A 19,895-nucleotide genomic window follows, 5' to 3' on the forward strand; every position below is an offset into this window, starting at 1 on the left:
AGGCACAGAGCTTCTTTGAGCTTCTTTTGCCACTCAGTGCCACCAAGTGTTTCCATTCGATACCAGCTTCTGCTAGCTGAAATAGAAGACTGGGAAGAGCGTTTTGGGTTGCCCAGCTTCACAAAGCACTGCAGGGCTTTCCAGTAGGGAGAAGAAAGGCCGTGATTGAGGGAGACTGCCACCTTGATGGCTCCAGTGTCTTTCCCAGAGTCTTTTGTACAGCTCTCTTGGCAGAGCAGAGACAGCTTCAGCTACAGGCAAACACTGTGTTTACACAGCATACAGCTTCCTGCCAGCAAATAACGCAGGCCAAACAGAGGCTAAACCCGAAGAGAAACACTTATCCCCAGATTAGGAATAAAACCCCAGGGATAAGGGCATGAAAGAGCTTAATGCTTTAGAGATGCTGTACTTCCAGAGGCCTTGAGGTCCAGCTGTGTGTTTACACTTGGTATGAGTGGACCAGTGTACCGCTATCAGCCGAGATCTGGCATATTTCCCTGAACACAGGCACTGCTCCAGGCGGGAAGTGCTGGCGGCAGTGCAAAGCTTGGCTGGACTGCACCTCCTCTGTGCAGCACTGCTTTGGGGCAGTTTGAGCACAGCCTGGGGAGGACGGATGGGATGAGACTCTCCCCCGGGCTCACTCAGTGTGGTCTTTGCCACCATATGTGGGTTTGGAAGCCATTTGGTAGCCTCCCTTTGCTCCAGCTGCAACGTGGGTACAATGTTGTCTTCTCTAGGCAAGTTGCTGGGAGGATCAGTCAGGCCTCCCAGGGAATGCCCTCACTCTGTGGCATGGGTGCTGGGCACGCATGGCTTGGGGCACTCAGATCTGCAGGTTTCAGTGCCTACCTAAATTACACACCTCACTCAGAGTGCATTGCCAGGCTGTGCTGCTTGTGGGGACGGCACAGTCAGGATCAGTAAGACCTGAGAAAGCCAGCAGGAAGCCATTGGCTTGGCAACGTGTTCATCTGTAGACCCATCCTGGCAGGAGAGGTGGGCTCCGTCTCACAGCTGGAAGCCCCAGCAAGTTGTTACTCAAAATGCTGTGATGAAATCTTTCCCTTCCCTTCCCTTCCCTTCCCTTCCCTTCCCTTCCCTTCCCTTCCCTTCCCTTCCCTTCCCTATCCTTCTCCTTTCTCTCCTGTTCCCCCTCGCTTTCTCTTTCTCTCAGGACAGAAAGACATATCTAGGTGCAATGAGGGACTTGCCATTCTACCTACCCAAATATTGCTAAGCAAGGCTTCTTATGCAAGGCCTTGGACTGATCTCAGGTAAAGACAGGGCACACCTGCACGGTCTGTCTGTGGTCTGGGGAAGTCTGTAGCTGGGGGTGCCCAGGCACAGTGGCTGTCACCTATCTCACAGCTCTGTCAGTGGCCACGCTTGCTTCTGCCACCTGCACTGCGCACTGTGGTCACAGCACAGCCCCAGACAGATTTCTGCAATTACTGGAGTTCGAGGAGGTGGATGGGAGTGGAAGACGATGTGCTGCTGGTTCTGCTGAGGGATGCAAACCTCTCTGCAGAGCCAAATATGGCCGTGAGCAAATGTTGGCGTACGAGAGACACCCACCAAGATGTTTCCCATTGATAGATTGCCTGTAAAATCACCTCCATGTCAGAAGCAAGAGCGTCTGGGCTGAGAGCCTGTCACATCGCCCACAGCGCCTAACCTTCACAACGCCCAGGCAGGGGCACGGCCGCAGCCCAGAGCTGCCCCAGCCCAGCACGGAGTCGCCCTGCAGTGCTGAGGGCTCAGAAATGTTAAGCAGAACTTCATTTCCTGAACCTGAACTTCAAAGCACATGAATCAGCATCTCGTATACCAAGGGGAAACTCGGTCCTTTTAGTATGTGCTTGCCATCGCCTGGGTTTGGAGAGGAGCATCTGCTTAGCTGCCCCCTTTCTTTGAAAGCCTGAGTGGAGGAGGGGGCAGCGTCCCCCAGCGCTCTCTGGGACCCAGGGCCCCTTGTGCCTCCCGCTAGGGCAGCAAAGCTCTGCCGCCTGCGCCCAGAGCCAGCCGGGGCACAGCAAGCCCAGCCCAGGCGCCTGACGGTGCAAGCGGCACCCCTGTGGCCTGGCTTGCTGTTCTAGGCACTTTCTCTGTGCTCGGGAGACAGCAGCACACTCACACACCGGCACTAACACATGACGGGGGCAGGAGCATCAATTATATCCCCTAACAATATCAGCAAGCCAGAGAGTGTGAGCGAATGACGTCCTGGTGTGAATGCTACAGGCTGCCCCAACCAACCTGCTGAAAACCACAGCGCAAGATGAAGGAACCGATAGAGATGCTGCCGTATGCAGAGCCACCTGCACAGAGCTCAGAGACAGAAAACGGAAACGCCTGTCAAAGTAGAATGGAAACCTCAAGCCAAGAGCAGGCGGCTGCCACCAGCCCTCCCAGCTGCCAAATGAACCCTCAGCCCCGGCAGGGGGCAGGACCTGGGGCACCCGGACATGAGGCCACTCAGCCCGCTCTTGGACACTCAGCCCTCTGGGGAGACAAGTGTCCTTCATAAAGGCCCCTCACCTCTCTCAGCCTCCGTTTTGGGGGCCAGGCTTCTCTGGCCTTCCGCAAAGGTGTCGCTGAGCAGCTCCGTGGTGAGCCTGCACCAAGAGCTCCTTGAACAGACTCATTTCCGTCCCTTGGCTGACCACAACCGCAGGCATTTCCAGCATGTGCCCTCTGACCATCTTCCCTCCCTCCACCCCTGCTGCCTATGAGCACAGTGGGCAGAGAAGAGGAGCAGACCATCTCACACAGGCAAACAGTACAAATCATCCTGCCTCTTCTCTTCTCCAGATCTTCCCTTCCCCCTCCTAATGGATGAGAAGACACAGGGAACCACAACTCTGTCCCCAGTCTGCCAGGCCTTATTCGCTTTCTTGCCCCCACCGCAGCCATTGCACTGGAGCTGATGTCTAAGGATGGAAAGTGGGGATAAAACATTCACCAGCTGTTAAGGGGCAAGAAAACGGCTGGTTGAGATTGGTCACTGGCCTTGACTTCGTTACAGGAAGAGGGCTGCTCAATAGATCAGGGACACAGAGTGGAAGTTTGGACAGATCAAACTGACCTCACTGTCCACCTTTCTCCACACCCTTGTGGGTGCAAATCCACAGGGTAGATCGAAGTCACGGGCGACTTGGAGGCGACATAATGTTAAGCTGTGTGGAGACTAGAGGGAGAAGGCTCGGGTGCATGCCCACACCCTCACATCTGCTTATATGAAAAATACCTCTGGGGGTCTGCAGCAGGAATATTACCACCTGCATGCACAGTTCCTGCTCCGCTCCCTCAGCTTTGGCCTGCCACCTCCTGGGGCACCTTGGCCCGGGGGCTGCTTTGCTCTGCCCCAGCCTTGGTGCTCCCTTGGCAGCCAGGCACAGCAGCACCTTAGCACAGACCTTGCCCTTTTGTGGGGAGTCTCCAAAGAAATGGGAAGAAGCTGGCCTCCCTTCCTTCCACTTTTTCACATCTCTGTAGCACACAGCTACAAAAGAGCAGGAAGCAGATTTGAAAAACCTTGATCTTAAATCACTGGGAAATGAGGGGTTTGTGCCATGCTCAGAGCTCTCTTTGCAGGGCTCTGGCGTGGGCTCCGACCTGAGGTGCAGGCTGGGCCCTGCCTCCCCTTCACCACGGCGCTGCAGCACAGCCTTCAGCAGCCGAGTCAGAGGCAAAGAGTCTCTCTTTTGAGCGGAGCTCACAGTGGCAGCGCCGCAGCGGCAGCCCCAGCTCAGTGGGGTTGCAAAGCCTGCTCAGCAGCTGCGGGGAGAGGCAGGGTGTTTGTCCCCACAGGGCTCTGGGCTGCTGCAGTTACCTGTGCCTGGCATCACTCCGCCTGCACAACTACAGGAGCTTGGGGGACATGGGAACATGGGATGAACTTGTCTCGCCAGGCAGTGAGGGCAGCGTCTGGTTTATTCAGCGCAGCCACAAATGCTTTCTACTCACTGCACTCTCAGTTTGAGGAGAGTGAGAAGTGGCTGGCCATGGGTCGAGAGCAGCAGAGTGCAGTGCACATCACTGTCTCACCTCATCCTGTGCCCATGGAAGTGTATCGAAAGCCTCCTGGCAGCTACAGGGAGCAGCAGGTCAAGTGACAGATTTGCATTATACTTGCATGTGCTTGTGCACATCCTGCGTTATCCTGGAAGCAGGACTGCCCCTGCCCTGAAGAGGTAGGTGAGGTGCTCCACGCCACTTTGATTAATGCTGAGGTTATCCCTGGCAGTCTTGGTGCTCGTGCTGAGCCCTATAACCATTCCTGTGCTTCACTCTGTCAGAACAACATAGCCTTTGGGAACAAGACCCATTTCCTCGCTCGCTGCCCTAGCACATGAGAACTGACGTGTTCTGATAGCTGGTTAGCAAACACTTGGTGACACAAACGTTGCTTTGCCTTGCTAGGTGTTGTGGTAAAAGCTGATACTGAGCTAAACATAACAGAGAACACTTTTATGATTTCCCATCTAGTTTAGCCGGTACTAAACCATGACTGTGTCCTCTCTTCCTATCTTTCTTTAGTTGTGTTCATCATCACATGCTACCTGTGTGTTCACACCAAGAGATCAACTGTTAGTCTGAAGCGCTTTTCAGAATAAACCATTTATTTGCATCTCCAGCTCCCTATTTCCCTTCCTCCCATCACTGTAGCAGTACATCAGTGAGCCAAAAGAGTGGGCACAAGAGACAGCATTATATGAGCATAGTTTTCAAAAGATGCTCCCCGCTCTGTGCCTGAACTCCCCCATTAGGAGTTTAGGAGGCCGTTGCCCTGCCCCTTTTGCTTTTGGTGGCACCAAAGGTCATCAATGCTAATAAAGTTAGGAAGGCCCTTGAAAGCTCTTGAGGTAGGAAATTGGGCCTATGCCAAAAGGTTTCCCTCCCTTGCAGTGTGAAATGATGTCACGGGACAACTGAGTAGTCAAGATGGTACGTCACTGCAAAGCAGGGTGCCCTGTATGAGGTTGTTCAGCTCAGCAGTGGCCATATCGTGACCAGCGGACAGGAGGAGTGTGGAGGGCAGGGAGCGAGACATCCAGTCTGGATGGCTGAGGGCATATTGCTCTGTTTGTGTGGGGGTGTTGTCTGCACCCTGGATGGTTTTTATGCATCATGGTGGGACACAGTGGGTAAGCAGTCAGCAGCTGGTGTGGGTCCTTGCCCCTGTTGAGTGTTCAGCCTTGTCATAGCCCAGGACTTGTCTCTCCACCTGGGGCTGCTGGCACCTCAGTGGTAGGGGATGATGCTGGCTGAAGTGCATCATCAGCCTGGGCTACATCCTGACTGGCAGGGATGTTTCTTAGGGATGTTTTCAGGAATAAGAACACTTAAGGAGATAACACACCAAACATTGCACTTCGTAATATTTTTCTTTTCCATGTGTTTTGTACTATGTGAGAAATCTGTCACTGTTACTTGCACCAACATTTGGCATTTATGAGTTGAACTGCTAGCTAAAAAGTACATCAATCTCATATAGCAAATTCCAACAAGCTCTAGGACAAGAGCAGTACTGGGTCAGGACTGGGGCCAAGCAAATAAACTGGAAACTAAGCAGAGTCTGGAAATCAACAGCATGTCACTGCTACTCACCACTTCACTTCATTGTTAGTCTCCAGGAGCATTCAACATGATATTTGTTTTGAGAAGTAAGAATGATACAATCATTTTCCTTGAATATTCGCACCTGTATGTGCCTGTTTTGGTGCTGCTGGATGGTTCTTCTTCCAAGGAAAAATGTCAGTGTAAAACTGGTATCATTAGTCGTTGGTTCTGTTCAGCCATCAGTCACAGACATCTTGACCAAAAATCCTTGGGCTATAGGAGAAGCAGTAATGCTTCCCCTCCCCGAATGAATATGGGCTGCAGAGTACAGTCTGCAAGTAAAGCTGGTGGATTCAGGTGAGGCAGGGGACACTTTGTGAGTGCATGGTGCAAATTGCAAATCTATTCCTTTGACATTCTTATTCTTGTTCAGTAAGTAAAATGACATATTGATCTTCAGAGAATGAACGTGGTGCAGGTTTCTGTTTCCTTAGTTTCAGCTAAAGACGATGAGCTCATTGACTTGTGGTTGCTACAGAGCTTCAATATGATACGTAACAGATAAAGAAAGAGGCAGTTTGTGACTAGCTGCTACAGTGCAGATCTCTATGAATTGGCATTGAAACCTATGTTAAGGTAAATAGTGCCAGTATATATGCATGAAAATATACTCATCTCTCAAAAATTGCTATTATAAAGACTTTTTCTTTTTTTTTGATTCACATTCAGATACAGTGTTGGATTATGGATGAGAACCTGACATACCTACTGGCTGGAGAAAACTTGGAGAACTTGGAGGTGAGTCATTCCCAGCTAGGCTGCTGCCCTGCTAGCTGAGTACAGACACTTCTGAGGAGCTCAGTGCTCCTTCTCTGCTGTGCTATATAGTTCTGCCATGGTATCTAGTCCTGCTAATGGCAACTAGCATTTAGAAGAAATCAATGTGATACTTGTTCTTGAAAAAGAGTGTGAAAATATTTTTCACTGATAAAACTGTGTGTCAAAGACACACTTTATAGTAGAGAATATAGTGGGTAGCGCTGGAAATAACTAGTGGAGGCAATGTCTTCAACAGTGGATGAATATGGTGTCACTAATGTGCTTTAGCACTGTTTGTCATCATGGCTGCTACTTTGGGTTGACATTGCCACTGTTCAGTTGTGAAGAAGGGCCAGGAAGTAGGGGAGCTGGTTGTACCTACTGCTGGGTGGATTTTGACAGGTGCCATGGCTGAATGAAGATTGAAACTGCTGATGCTGGCAGGGTGCAGCTTATGTGCTTCTGCCTCCCTGGCCTCTGGTGCTTCCTTACTGTTTATTCCTTCTGGGTTCTCTGGAAAAGCTCTGAATTTTGCAGATGTAGATGCATTCAGTTCAGCTGGTCCTGGCAACCAAGCTCTTTTACACCTGGTGATTCGGACACTCTCTGGTCACCGCTTGAGATGGGGGGCCCCAATTACATCAACCTCATTTCCCAAAGGAAATGCACCTGCAGCACCTGTGCAGACCTGACTTTGGAGGCTGCTGACTGTGGGCAGCTGCCAACACATCAGTGTGTCTGAAGATGAGGCTCTTGCTTCACGCAGGGCTTCAGCCTCTGCCCTCCAAACTGTCATACTTTCAGAGGGAAAAGGCTGCCACACCAGAGGACAGCACAGCCTTTGAGCCCTCCTCGTCGTCCTGCTTCAGCCTCTGTCTCGTCCGGACACCAGCAGGACACTGCTCCTGCAAGCAGGAGCTCTGCTGTGGCCCCCTGGGCCAGCAGGTGCTGCCTTCCCACAGCCCAGGTCAAAATGGCCAGGGGGAGCCCAGAGGTGTCTCATGAAGGCACTTCTTGCAGTGTACAGGGAGACAGCACAGGAGGCTCTCCAGCCTCCTTCCTTGATGGAGTCCTTCCCTTGCCCCGGCCCCTGGAAAGGGAGCGGGGCAGGAGAACACCCAAGAGCTACAGGTGCTCCCAGTGCCCCCTGAGCCTGCACAGTGCTGGAGCATCTCACACAGCAGCAAAGCTCTTGCAGGCTCCCTTGTGGTCAGGTGCTGGAGAGAAACCAAGGGCTGCAGCCAGCACTTCTCAGCAGCTGCCTCCAAGGACAACCAGAGCAGAGACACTGCTGAAATGCACAGGCTGACACCTGGGGCTCTGCTCTCTCAGTGGCAGGCTCTGAAGTCAGCCCAGCCAGGCACACGCACGCCCCTTGCAACTGGCTGGATGCTGAGCTGAGGTCATTCCTGAAGAAAAACCAAACCACTACACACGTGGGCGTGCCTGATCTTTGCTTCAGAAACTCAGAAATCCAGCCATGCCTGTTACCTGAATAAAGGCTTGATGGGGATCAGCTGCTGCAAGTAGCCGGTTGTTTGGCCAGTTGCAGAGAGAAGAGCCAGCTTTTGCTGGGCAGAAGGGGCAGAAGCAACTGGGCAGTTTTGCTCTTTAGGAACTCATTGCTTGGCTACAGCTGCAAATGCTGGTTTCCTTGGGGGTACACCGCACTTGTGATACGCGCAACCCACTTGTGAACTGTAGCTACTAATTCATGCCTGTATTCCTCCCTGTGCACTACTCTCTCTCTCCTCTCTGAAGAAGAACATGGAATACAATCACAAAGCCTTTGGCAGGGGGCTATCAATGCACTGACTGTGTACTGATGTCTTGGTGCTGGTTTGATCACGCTCCTTGGCTTCAGCTCCACTTCCTAACGACCTCCACCAGGACTGCAGGCATAGTGCTGGTAACCCCATAGAGAGCAGGCCAGTGAGATACTGGTAATTTCTGCTTTCCCACAGCAGTTGAATTTTCCTTGATATTCCCATCTCCTCCTGTGCAACAGCCAGCCTTATTCTGGCGGAGGAAGATTGGCCAGTGATATTCACCCCATGTTTGTACTCTACCAGCCTGGACAAGGCAAAACCCTAGCTGTGTGCTGAGAATAGGCTCTGACTGTACATAGGCTTTCAGGCAGATCATGCACAGTGCATTTCTCAGTCCTATAGCAAGTACACCCCAGCTTCTTGCATGTGCACTCAATGTGCAGGAAAGAAAAACATTTTTTTTTTTTCCTGCATCACTATTTTCATTGGGGAAGTAAGAGTGTGAGAATAGTGTTTAGCTAGTCTTTAGCCATAACCTGAAACAAATCACAGAAGAGGAACTCCATGTCTCCTCAAGTGCTTTGGTAGGAGTTGAATTGTACCTAATATGTCTACTAAGAATTTAAGTTGTGATACGTGCCTCATGAAAGTATTTGTCCTTAAACAGGTAGATAACCTGCAACCAACATTTAATTCCTCTGCATCCTATGATGGCAGTTTCCTCTACCCTGACATAGACATCAACTGTGGTCTTGAAAATATTTCTTCATTTGCATCTACATTTTTTCCAGTGCTGCACAGCATATTGTTTGTGACAGGTCTCATGGGAAATGCTTTGGTTGTTTGGGTCCTAATAGTCTTCAGAAAAATCAGTGCCATGACCGATGTGTATCTGCTGAACCTTGCCATCTCGGACCTCCTCTTTGTCTTCTCCCTCCCCTTCTTGGCTCAGTACTCCGTCAAGGGCCAGTGGACCTTCGGAAATGCAATGTGTAAAATAATCGGCTCCGCTTACTTCATTGGTTTCTACAGCAGTGCATTCTTCATAACCATCATGAGCATCGACAGGTACTTGGCTATTGTCCGATCTGTGTACGCTCTGCAGGTTCGCACGACTGCGCACGGGATAGTTGCAAGCCTGGTCCTTTGGGCGGTAGCCATTTTAGCATCAGCACCAGCCTTCCTGTTTTTCCAGGAAGCGGATGATAACAACAGGACGATGTGCATCCCGCATTATCCCGACAGTAACAATGGCTGGAAGATTTTCTCTAACTTTGAAGTCAATACCTTGGGCTGGCTGATCCCCCTTGGCATCCTCATTTTCTGTTACTACAACATCTTGAAAAACCTGCAGAAATGCCACACTCACAACAAGTACAAAGCCATGAAGCTCGTGTTTATTGTTGTCACTGTGTTCTTCCTTTTCTGGACCCCCATCAACATTGTGCTTTTCCTGGACTCTCTGCAGAATATGCATATCATAGACGACTGTCGCACAAGCCAGCGGCTAGCTCTGGCCATAGAGCTGGCTGAGGCTTTCTCCTTTGTCCACTGCTGCCTCAACCCAGTCATCTATGCTTTTGTAGGTGAGAAGTTCAAGAAGTATCTCTGTGAGGCTCTCAGAAAACATGCACGATTCCTATTGATCTGCAAAGACTACAGGACTTTCAATGAGCACAGCTTTGACAAGCGTTCCTCTCTGCATCCAGCATCCTCACAGTCTTCCTTCATTGATACTGTTTTATAGAGCGAGGAGTTAAAAACTTTCATCTTGAATGGGTGACCTGAAGGGGAGATTTTCTGCTAGCTATTTAGTTAATATGGTCTTCATATTGCTTTGGGGGAAGTGGCTTCAGTAATGCCTCAGCAAGAATGGGAAGTCTTACAGTACCAGAGCAATGAATGTTACTGATATTCTTTGATACTGTTCTAAATAGAAACCCTCACAGATGTTATTGTTCTGATATACAGTCTTGTGAGTAGCAAAAGGGAATGAAAATTTCAAACCTAGAAAATAATGTTGAGCAGCTATTCACCCATCTCTGCCACCAGCTGAATAGTTTAACTGGTGATATTTTCCTCCTCTTTAGCTGAGCACAGGGATGTTCAGGCCTTGAGGTACTATGTGGACAACCTTTTAGGATATGAGACATGAGAAAAGTTGAAGTAGCTGCTTAAGCCTGCTCTTACCATGGTTTCCGTTGGGGTTATTTTTTCAGCTTCTTCCTGAAAGCTATATACCCCTTTCCTGTGCTGTTTCTAGCCATGCCTGCTTTGTGAAAGGGATGCTAAAATTACAGGCAGGTTGTGCACAATTGTATCAGATGTGCCTGTTGAAACAATTAACTCTCCCCCAAAGAACTATCATTAGTTTGCACAATAATAAGGTGAACAGTGGTCCATAATTGCACAGATATTGAAAGACTTTGCTCTCCTAGGCACCAGGGTAACACAAAGGATAGTAGTTAGAGAGCTCACAGAGCCTGGTGTTTCTGTTAGCTCCCTGGGCTCCTGGGCTACCAGGATTTTGAAGTCATAGCCTAGAAATGATTGTTTTTGACAGCTGCTGGTAGACTGTGGGTAAAAAAAAAAAAAAAAAAAAAAAAAAAAAAGGAAATAAACGTGTGCCCCTAAGTTAATAGTTACCAGAAGAAAGAGCTGAAGAGTGGAAAAATACTAAGTGTGTGCTGAGACCTGTAAGAACTGTATGTAGGAGCTTCCTGGGGACTGACTGGCTGGTAAGCTGCGGGCCAAAGAGGTGACTGCCCTCCAGCAGAGCCCTGACCCACTAGGGGAAGAGCTGGATGCTCTGCTGAATGCCCAAACCAGAATGCAGAGAGAGACAAGCAGGGGTATTGCACAAATAATAAAAAAATAAAGATAATAAAATAATGTTAAAAATAATAAAAACCTTTTATTCTAGAACTTGAACTCATTTTAAGTCTGCCTCCTTTCTATTCCCACACATGCTGCATACTCTTGGGCTTACTTCCTATAGCAGAGCAGAACAATAAACAAAATGCAGTTTTGTTAAACTACTAATTTTCTTCAGATAGAATGTATTATTTTAACAAGTACTAGTATTTGCAATTTGCAGGATACAACTTTTTGCAAGAACAGGCAAGTAATGGTATGTGTAGTGATAAATGCTCCATCATGTAGACCACAACACATTCTCCAAATTCTGAAGCAAAGGCTACGAACAAAGGAAAAGGTCCAATCTTTCATTTGCAGAAGACTATATGAGGAGAAGATAACAAGCTATGATTTGCATTTTTCTTGATTTGGAGATCTACTATAGTTGTGTGTTACATTCTGAGGCTACAGTGAATGAGAACATTTTAAACTGTGTAGTATTCATTTGGGTTTCAAACAGTCATTTGGTTCATCCTGTGACAAAGTGTACCACAGGACTCAGGAAATTGCTGGTTTCTATTAATGCACTAACGATAAAAGATGTAAGAGTAATCTCAAGAGAGACAAATGCGCGTTCAAAGTGCTCAAGCACTGAAAACATCTCTGTGGTTCTACTGCAGTAGAAATTGGTAAATTCACTTCAGTGCTCCTCCTGTGACTCATCCTTCCCAGCCGTGAGTGCCAGTGTCCAGCAAAATTTACTCACTTTAGTTAAACTTTCCATTTCTGCTCCTGATCAAGATTCAATGCTCCTAGTCAATAGCAAACTAGCTAGGAAGATGCTATACTACACAGAGGAACTGGAAGGTAATAATCATTGCAGAATCAGCTCTCACCAAATCTCTTTGTATTTTGCACCTGTGCAAAATAATTAATGTATACTCTCCTTAACTAGGCATAGCCTTGCAGAGGAAGAACATTCAAGATTCCTTGAGTATCGCTGTTGCAATGGGAATAGGGAGTCTCTGGGCTGTGTCACCTCTGTAGTGCAGCTTCCCAGAGAGGCCTTGGCCATGGCTTTCAGGCAGAATCCCTCCCTCTGGCAAACACTTGGCATTGCCAGCTCCCAGTCCAGCCCCTCCAGCTCAGCAAGACTCCTGCAGAGGCTTGGTGAACTGCTGCCGTGATATGGCTCTTTGGCCTTACGCAGGTTAATCCATGTGAGTCTGTCACTCTGCAGGGAGTGGAGTGCCTGAGCCTTGCCAGCCACCCTGAAACTGTGCTTGGCATTTCCAGCAAGCAAGGGACAAAATCTGGTCTAGAGTGACTGAAAGGCAAACTGAAGACACCAGCTCCTGCTCTCTATGGTGTCAGACACAGAGGTATGAAACAATAATATGCCTGACAGCTCCCCCTGCCCCAGCCTGAGTTTGTCTTGAGAGGTTGGTCGTGTTTTCAGCCCAGACCCAGACATCCCGCTGCTGCCCACACACATCTGTGCCGCTCCCTAAGCCAAGACTGAACTCTTTAAGCAAGTCTGTCCTTAACTCCAGTCTTCCCTGCATCTCTCTGGAGCAAACAATTTCCTTAAAATTCCTCATAGCTCTTCCTCACATGGTGATTTTTTTTCATTTCCATCCTTGGAGCTCCCTTATTCTCAGCTGTGCTGACAGTCTGTGCCGGGTGCCCACATCTCTCTCTCTCTCTTATCTGATCCAAGTCTGTCACTTACTGCCAACATGTCCTTCCCTTGCCCACAGAGTGCTGGGGAAGAGATGTGTCATCACTCCAGTCAGGGAAAGATAGTGTCATGCAGAAAAGGAAATCCTTGTTGTGCCCAAAATATGACAATTTTTCCAATTGTTTTCATTGCTCTGCTGTATTAACAGCTGCATTCTTCAGGGTATTCTTACAGTGGAAAAATGATAAAGTGAAAGTGCATCTTTGACATATTTTTATGAATTTAGAAATAAAATTAAAGGTGAGAAAAAGCTATCTTTGTAAAGTCTTTTCCTTCTCTAGTTCCCAGTAGACTCTAAAGGGCATCTTTTCCCTACTGCTGCCTCAGACCAAGCCTTCTGGTGGGAAGGTAGGAGATGTTTCTGAGGCATAAAGGATTCCTTGCCTGTGGCCCCTGGCTTCCTCCACTTGCAGTAATCAAACAGGGAGCCCAGAGCTGGAGGTGACCTGAGCCCAGCTGCTCACAGCTGCTGCAGCTTCCTGCCTCTGAAGGTGAGACCCACATCCAGCCACTGCGTGGCCAGCAGGGCCACCGCTGTTTGACTGAGAGAGGACAGACGCATCCTTGCAGATCTCTCAGCTACTTTCCCTTATGAAAGAGATGGGGAGGGGGCAGGACAAGCCTAGGAGGAGTCTGCTGCCATGCTGGTGTGAGAAGTGTGTGTGAAAACTGAGAGCAAAGGAGAACAGGAGGCATCTTCCTGCATCTGTACAGCTGGCAGAGCCCCAGATGAGGGGCCAGGATGGTAATGACAAATTGTAGTGTTGTCCCAGGAGCTGGAAGCAAAAAAAAAGCACCCAGTTGTGGAAGCTGGACTATTCTGCACAGAACTTATGCATGTTCACCTACTTGGATAAAAGATACCCATCACAATTTTTATATTGCTCCTGCTCACATCTACTCTTCAGTTTTGTAGCCTGGTCTTGTTTTCTTTTCTTTTTCTTGAGGCGATACAGGTTAAAAAGAATTCAGAATGGTGTTGGCACATTAAATACTCAGATATTCTCGTATTCTGGCTCAAGTGTGATGTCTTAAAACATGGAATACAAAGTCATAGTCACATTCAAGTTTGAACTGCTAAAATGTGTTTATTTTCTTTTTGTGGATGGGTGCTATTTGTAAAATACAGAGTAGAAAGGAGTGAAGTAAGTAAAAGCTGTGTTCCTAGGGAAAACATGTACTTACACAGTGTGTCTCCTCTTACAGGTTCATGTGTTCATGTGTAAGAGGCTGACCATGCCCATGATGGTTACTCTCTTAGGGGAGCATCAGGGAAAGAGCACAACATTAGAGCATTCAGATCAAATTAATTCTAGCCTACAGGGTTGTTGTGAGATGACCATGCAATGCCAATCATTTTGGTGTGTTTTCTGGGCTACATCAGTTTGAATAAATCAGCTACATTATCCTTTCTTGAGGAGATACTTGCTTCCTAAAGTCAGGCAGCCAAATGGCAGGTTCTTCCTGAAATAATTATGTTCCATTGAAAAACATGTAGAATGACAGAGAAAAAAAAAATTGTTACTCACTTGTGTATCACAAGAATCTTTCAATCCATTACATCTCTGCAACTCAAAATGCAGAGAAGCTTTTGGAAGTAAAAAACAAAATAAAATAGACTGCTGTACGTGCTACTTTATCAATGTCCAACTCTCTTAAAGGCTGATAGTACCTCTCAGAAAGATGGAACCTTAATGACACCCACTATGCTCTACACTTTATTCTACTCTGACCTCTCAGACAGAAAAGTCTTGAAGACCTTCACTCATTCAGTGTTATAGTGGTGTCAGTGGAGTTTGTATTGTACAAATAGGACTCACTGCAAACTTGTGCAGCAGCTGTGGAGTGCAAAGTACATGTTTAAGGATACAAAGCAGCAAAAAAAAGTTAGATATATGAAGACATACTTGATTTCATGGTTGCTAAATCCCACAGCAAATAGTGTGAAGCAGGCTACAGGCTGTTGATCCCCATCTTTCACCTGTGAGCGACCAGACGGTCAACTAAGCACTGCTAATAACAGTCTCAACCTCCCCTTCCAGGATGGCATCACAAAATATCAGACTACTCCACACGTAGCTTGCTCTGGAATGATGCTGAAACATCATCCCAAGGCAAGGTGAAGATACTATAAACAATCATTGGCAGAATTATTTCTCTTTGCTGGATGCAGAGAGGAACGCTTGTCAAAGCTGTGCTCATTGAAAGTCCTGTAGTCTTTGCAGATCAATAGGAATCGTGCATGTTTTCTGAAAGCCTCACAGAGATACTTCTTGAACTTCTCACCTACAAAAGCATAGATGACTGGGTTGAGGCAGCAGTGGACAAAGGAGAAAGCCTCAGCCAGCTCTATGGCCAGAGCTAGCCGCTGGCTTGTGCGACAGTCGTCTATGATATGCATATTCTGCAGAGAGTCCAGGAAAAGCACAATGTTGATGGGGGTCCAGAAAAGGAAGAACACAGTGACAACAATAAACACGAGCTTCATGGCTTTGTACTTGTTGTGAGTGTGGCATTTCTGCAGGTTTTTCAAGATGTTGTAGTAACAGAAAATGAGGATGCCAAGGGGGATCAGCCAGCCCAAGGTATTGACTTCAAAGTTAGAGAAAATCTTCCAGCCATTGTTACTGTCGGGATAATGCGGGATGCACATCGTCCTGTTGTTATCATCCGCTTCCTGGAAAAACAGGAAGGCTGGTGCTGATGCTAAAATGGCTACCGCCCAAAGGACCAGGCTTGCAACTATCCCGTGCGCAGTCGTGCGAACCTGCAGAGCGTACACAGATCGGACAATAGCCAAGTACCTGTCGATGCTCATGATGGTTATGAAGAATGCACTGCTGTAGAAACCAATGAAGTAAGCGGAGCCGATTATTTTACACATTGCATTTCCGAAGGTCCACTGGCCCTTGACGGAGTACTGAGCCAAGAAGGGGAGGGAGAAGACAAAGAGGAGGTCCGAGATGGCAAGGTTCAGCAGATACACATCGGTCATGGCACTGATTTTTCTGAAGACTATTAGGACCCAAACAACCAAAGCATTTCCCGTGAGACCTGTCACAAACAATATGCTGTGCAGCACTGGAAAAAATGTAGATGCAAAGTATTTAATGTGTTCCATGGTGCAAGTAGAAGCCGTTACAGGATCATAATAGTGCTCATAATAATATGAAGAAGAATTAGGTGATGTTGACATGGACTCTGTTGTCCTTTGAAGGGAGTTGTAGACTTGATATGGTGGAGAGGAGTTAAATTTTGCTGGTAGGTAATCCACTGTGGAAGCAGCTCTTCAAAATAAATAACAATAACATAAAGCAGTCTAAATAACTGATTAATGACAGACTGAATATAATTTTCACAAGAGGATCTCATTTACATACAATTCAGACCATGCATAAAAGTCTAACACTAGGACGATGCAAAAGCAGTTTGCATCACCTGTTAACGAGGTATCCTCAGCCCAGATATGAAACCAGCTCTTCATGAACTGCATTTATAGCCCCAAACAAACCAATTTTTAAGTATGTCTCACAGTGATTTCCTGTTTTGAAAATCATAGGCAAAATCTTTTCACGCTCCTGCTTCCCGAATGGCTGTATTCCATGTCCTTCTTCAGAAAGGAGAGAGGGATTCATGCAAAGGGAGGAATACAAGCATGAAACCTGATCTATGAAAAAACGCTACTTCTATTTCCTGAGTGCCAGAAATAGCCCACAGTGTGACAAGTCACTTTGGCAGAGGCTTCTAGCATTTTTAAAGCAGGTTTTCAGTTCTAAGGACACTAGCAGCTATACTTCACAAGTGGGTTGCGCGTATCACAAGTGCGGTGTACCCCCAAGGAAACCAGCATTTGCAGCTGTAGCCAAGCAATGAGTTCCTAAAGAGCAAAACTGCCCAGTTGCTTCTGCCCCTTCTGCCCAGCAAAAGCTGGCTCTTCTCTCTGCAACTGGCCAAACAACCAGCTACTTGCAGCAGCTGATCCCCACCAAGCCTTTATTCAGGTAACAGGCATGGCTGGATTTCTGAGTTTTTGAAGCAAAGATCAGGCACGCCCACGTGTGTAGTGGTTTGGTTTTTCTTCAGGAATGACCTCAGCTCAGCATCCAGCCAGTTGCAAGGGGCGTGCGTGTGCCTGGCTGGGCTGACTTCAGAGCCTGCCACTGAGAGAGCAGAGCCCCAGGTGTCAGCCTGTGCATTTCAGCAGTGTCTCCGCTCTGGTTGTCCTTGGAGGCAGCTGCTGAGAAGTGCTGGCTGCAGCCCTTGGTTTCTCTCCAGCACCTGACCACAAGGGAGCCTGCAAGAGCTCTGCTGTTGTGTGAGATGCTCCAGCACTGTGCAGGCTCAGGGGGCACTGGGAGCACCTGTAGCTCTTGGGTGTTCTCCTGCCCCGCTCCCTTTCCAGGGGCCGGGGCAAGGGAAGGACTCCATCAAGGAAGGAGGCTGGAGAGCCTCCTGTGCTGTCTCCCTGTACACTGCAAGAAGTGCCTTCATGAGACACCTCTGGGCTCCCCCTGGCCATTTTGACCTGGGCTGTGGGAAGGCAGCTCCTGCTGGCCCAGGGGGCCACAGCAGAGCTCCTGCTTGCAGGAGCAGTGTCCTGCTGGTGTCCGGACGAGACAGAGGCTGAAGCAGGACGACGAGGAGGGCTCAAAGGCTGTGCTGTCCTCTGGTGTGGCAGCCTTTTCCCTCTGAAAGTATGACAGTTTGGAGGGCAGAGGCTGAAGCCCTGCGTGAAGCAAGAGCCTCATCTTCAGACACACTGATGTGTTGGCAGCTGCCCACAGTCAGCAGCCTCCAAAGTCAGGTCTGCACAGGTGCTGCAGGTGCATTTCCTTTGGGAAAGGAGGGTGATGTAATTGGGGCCCCCCATCTCAAGCGGTGACCAGAGAGTGTCTGAATCACCAGGTGTAAAAGAGCTTGGTTGCCAGGACCAGCTGAACTGAATGCATCTACATCTGCAAAATTCAGAGCTTTTCCAGAGAACCCAGAAGGAATAAACAGTAAGGAAGCACCAGAGGCCAGGGAGGCAGAAGCACATAAGCTGCACCCTGCCAGCATCAGCAGTTTCAATCTTCATTCAGCCATGGCACCTGTCAAAATCCACCCAGCAGTAGGTACAACCAGCTCCCCTACTTCCTGGCCCTTCTTCACAACTGAACAGTGGCAATGTCAACCCAAAGTAGTAGCCATGATGACAAACAGTGCTAAAGCACATTAGTGACACCATATTCATCCACTGTTCAGGAACCTCAATACCACATTGCTAACGTTATTCCAACTCTAAAGCCTGACACAGTTTTATCAGTGAAAGATATTTTCATACTATATTTCTTTTCAAAGTACAACAGTCATATTGATTTCTTCTAAATGCTAGTTGCCATTAGCAGGACTAGGTATGTCATGGCGGAGAAGGAGCACTGAGCTCCTCAGAAGTGTCTGTACTCAGCTAGCAGGGCAGCAGCCCAGCTGTTAATGACTTACCTCCAAATCCGCTAAGTTTCTTTGGTCCAGGAGGTACATCAGGTTCTCATCCACAGTCAGTCTTTTTGTCTGAACAACTTTATGAATAAAATATTTTTGAGAGGTGAGTATATCTTCATGTAGTATTTACCTTAACTTAGGTTTCAATGCCAATTCACAAGCAAGATCTTCACCATAACTGTAGACAGTCGCAAACTGCTTTTTCCTTTATAGTTTACCTGTATATTATGGTAAAGACCCATACTAACCACAAGCCAATAAGCTTGGTTGTTTAGCCAAAACTCATACTGAAACAGAAATATCTTATTGGCTTCATCTTCAAATGATGTTCTATTACTCAAATAAAGATACGAACGTCAAAGGAATAGATTTGCAATTTCCCAGTGCACTTGCGAAGAAGCCCCCTCTCTCACCTGCTTTCACCAGCTGCACCTGCTGACTCTGCTCTGTGGACACACTTTTCTGAGGGAGGGAATTATGTGTGCTTCTCCTGCACTGTAAGGGTGACACTACTGTAAGGATGTCTGTAACTGATGACCCTATAGAGCAAGGACATTTTTCTCTAGGAAGAAACCACCACAAAGCGAAGTTCAAACTGAACGTTCACATCATGTTTCATCTTGAAACACATCCTCTGTGGGATGCTTTCAGAAACTCTAACACTATGGGGAAGTCTCGCTAGTGATCCTTTCTGAAGAAATTGTTCCAGCCAGAAGTGCTACTGTGCCTCCTTTTTGCTCTATCTGCATCTACATCCAGAGATCAGAATCAGTTGAAAGTTTTACTGGGAAAAAGAAAGTATTACAAAAAAGTTTATCTGTGTCTGTTTATTAAAAAGTTTATTTATCTGTGACATCTCTGCTGGCTGGAATATGCTGCTGAGCAGGGATGGGCCTACATTAGCATACAGAAAACTCAGACTCCTCTGGTAATTATATGTGATATGATAATCTTGTTTCATTTTCAGCCTCTTGAAAAATACTGATTTAGCATGCCAGTGATGAAACACCATACAAATTACTGAGTGCTCCAGAAAAAGAACATCCAGAAAGGATCCAGAAAGAAACCATGACTTTAGGTATTCTGTCCAGATGTAAAACAAAGTGTGGGAAATAGAAAGTGAATGACCTCCTTAGTCTGAATATGTCTTTTTTAGCTCAGTGAAATGCAGCCTGGCACACATTTCTTGTTAGTATTTACACCTCAAAGACAGATCCATTCCTGGGTATATGCTTAGCAGTTTGGACAAATAATGCTGGCCAAAGTAAAGCTCATGTTGAACTGTGCCAGTTCTGACACATAACTTTTGAGTGATGTGCTTCTGGGTGTCTGTGAATTTTTGCATATATTTCTGTTCACTCAGCTAAAATGGCAAAATCACAGAGACACATCACAGAAATCCCCACCTCAGAATAGGTGACGTGATTTGATTTCCACAGACTCTGCTGACTAGTACACCTGCTGGGCCCTAGTCCTGACGCAACACTACTCCTGCAACTCAGGTTCAGCAAGGTCTTGGGAACCAGGCTACCATTCCCTCAGTTATCCCCTATATTCTCCTTTCTCTACCAGAAAATCCCAGACAGTTCCACTGTTTACAGGGAAAGTTGGGCCTTCCACTATTTCCTAGAAGAAGGTTTCCACAGAAGTTCACAGGTACT

At 47.5% G+C, this 19,895-nt stretch overlaps 2 protein-coding genes across 2 annotated transcripts; one reads left to right on the forward strand and one right to left on the reverse strand.

Annotated features, from left to right (window-relative positions):
- The first annotated feature begins 6,312 nt into the window (after positions 1–6,312).
- On the forward strand, positions 6,313–9,972 carry LOC134136149 (C-C chemokine receptor type 8-like). Its single transcript, XM_062567886.1, has 2 exons — positions 6,313–6,370; positions 8,828–9,972. Exons 1-2 carry the CDS (start codon positions 6,313–6,315, stop codon positions 9,901–9,903), a joined length of 1,134 nt encoding a protein of 377 aa, XP_062423870.1. The 3' UTR covers positions 9,904–9,972.
- A 4,909-nt stretch (positions 9,973–14,881) lies between these two features.
- On the reverse strand, positions 14,882–15,949 carry LOC134136569 (C-C chemokine receptor type 8-like). The gene has a single exon (XM_062568485.1). It carries the CDS (start codon positions 15,947–15,949, stop codon positions 14,882–14,884), a length of 1,068 nt encoding a protein of 355 aa, XP_062424469.1.
- Positions 15,950–19,895: the final 3,946 nt, after the last annotated feature.

This window comes from Rhea pennata, chromosome 2 (genome assembly GCF_028389875.1).
Source record: "Rhea pennata isolate bPtePen1 chromosome 2, bPtePen1.pri, whole genome shotgun sequence".
Classification (NCBI taxonomy): Eukaryota; Metazoa; Chordata; class Aves; order Rheiformes; family Rheidae; genus Rhea; species Rhea pennata.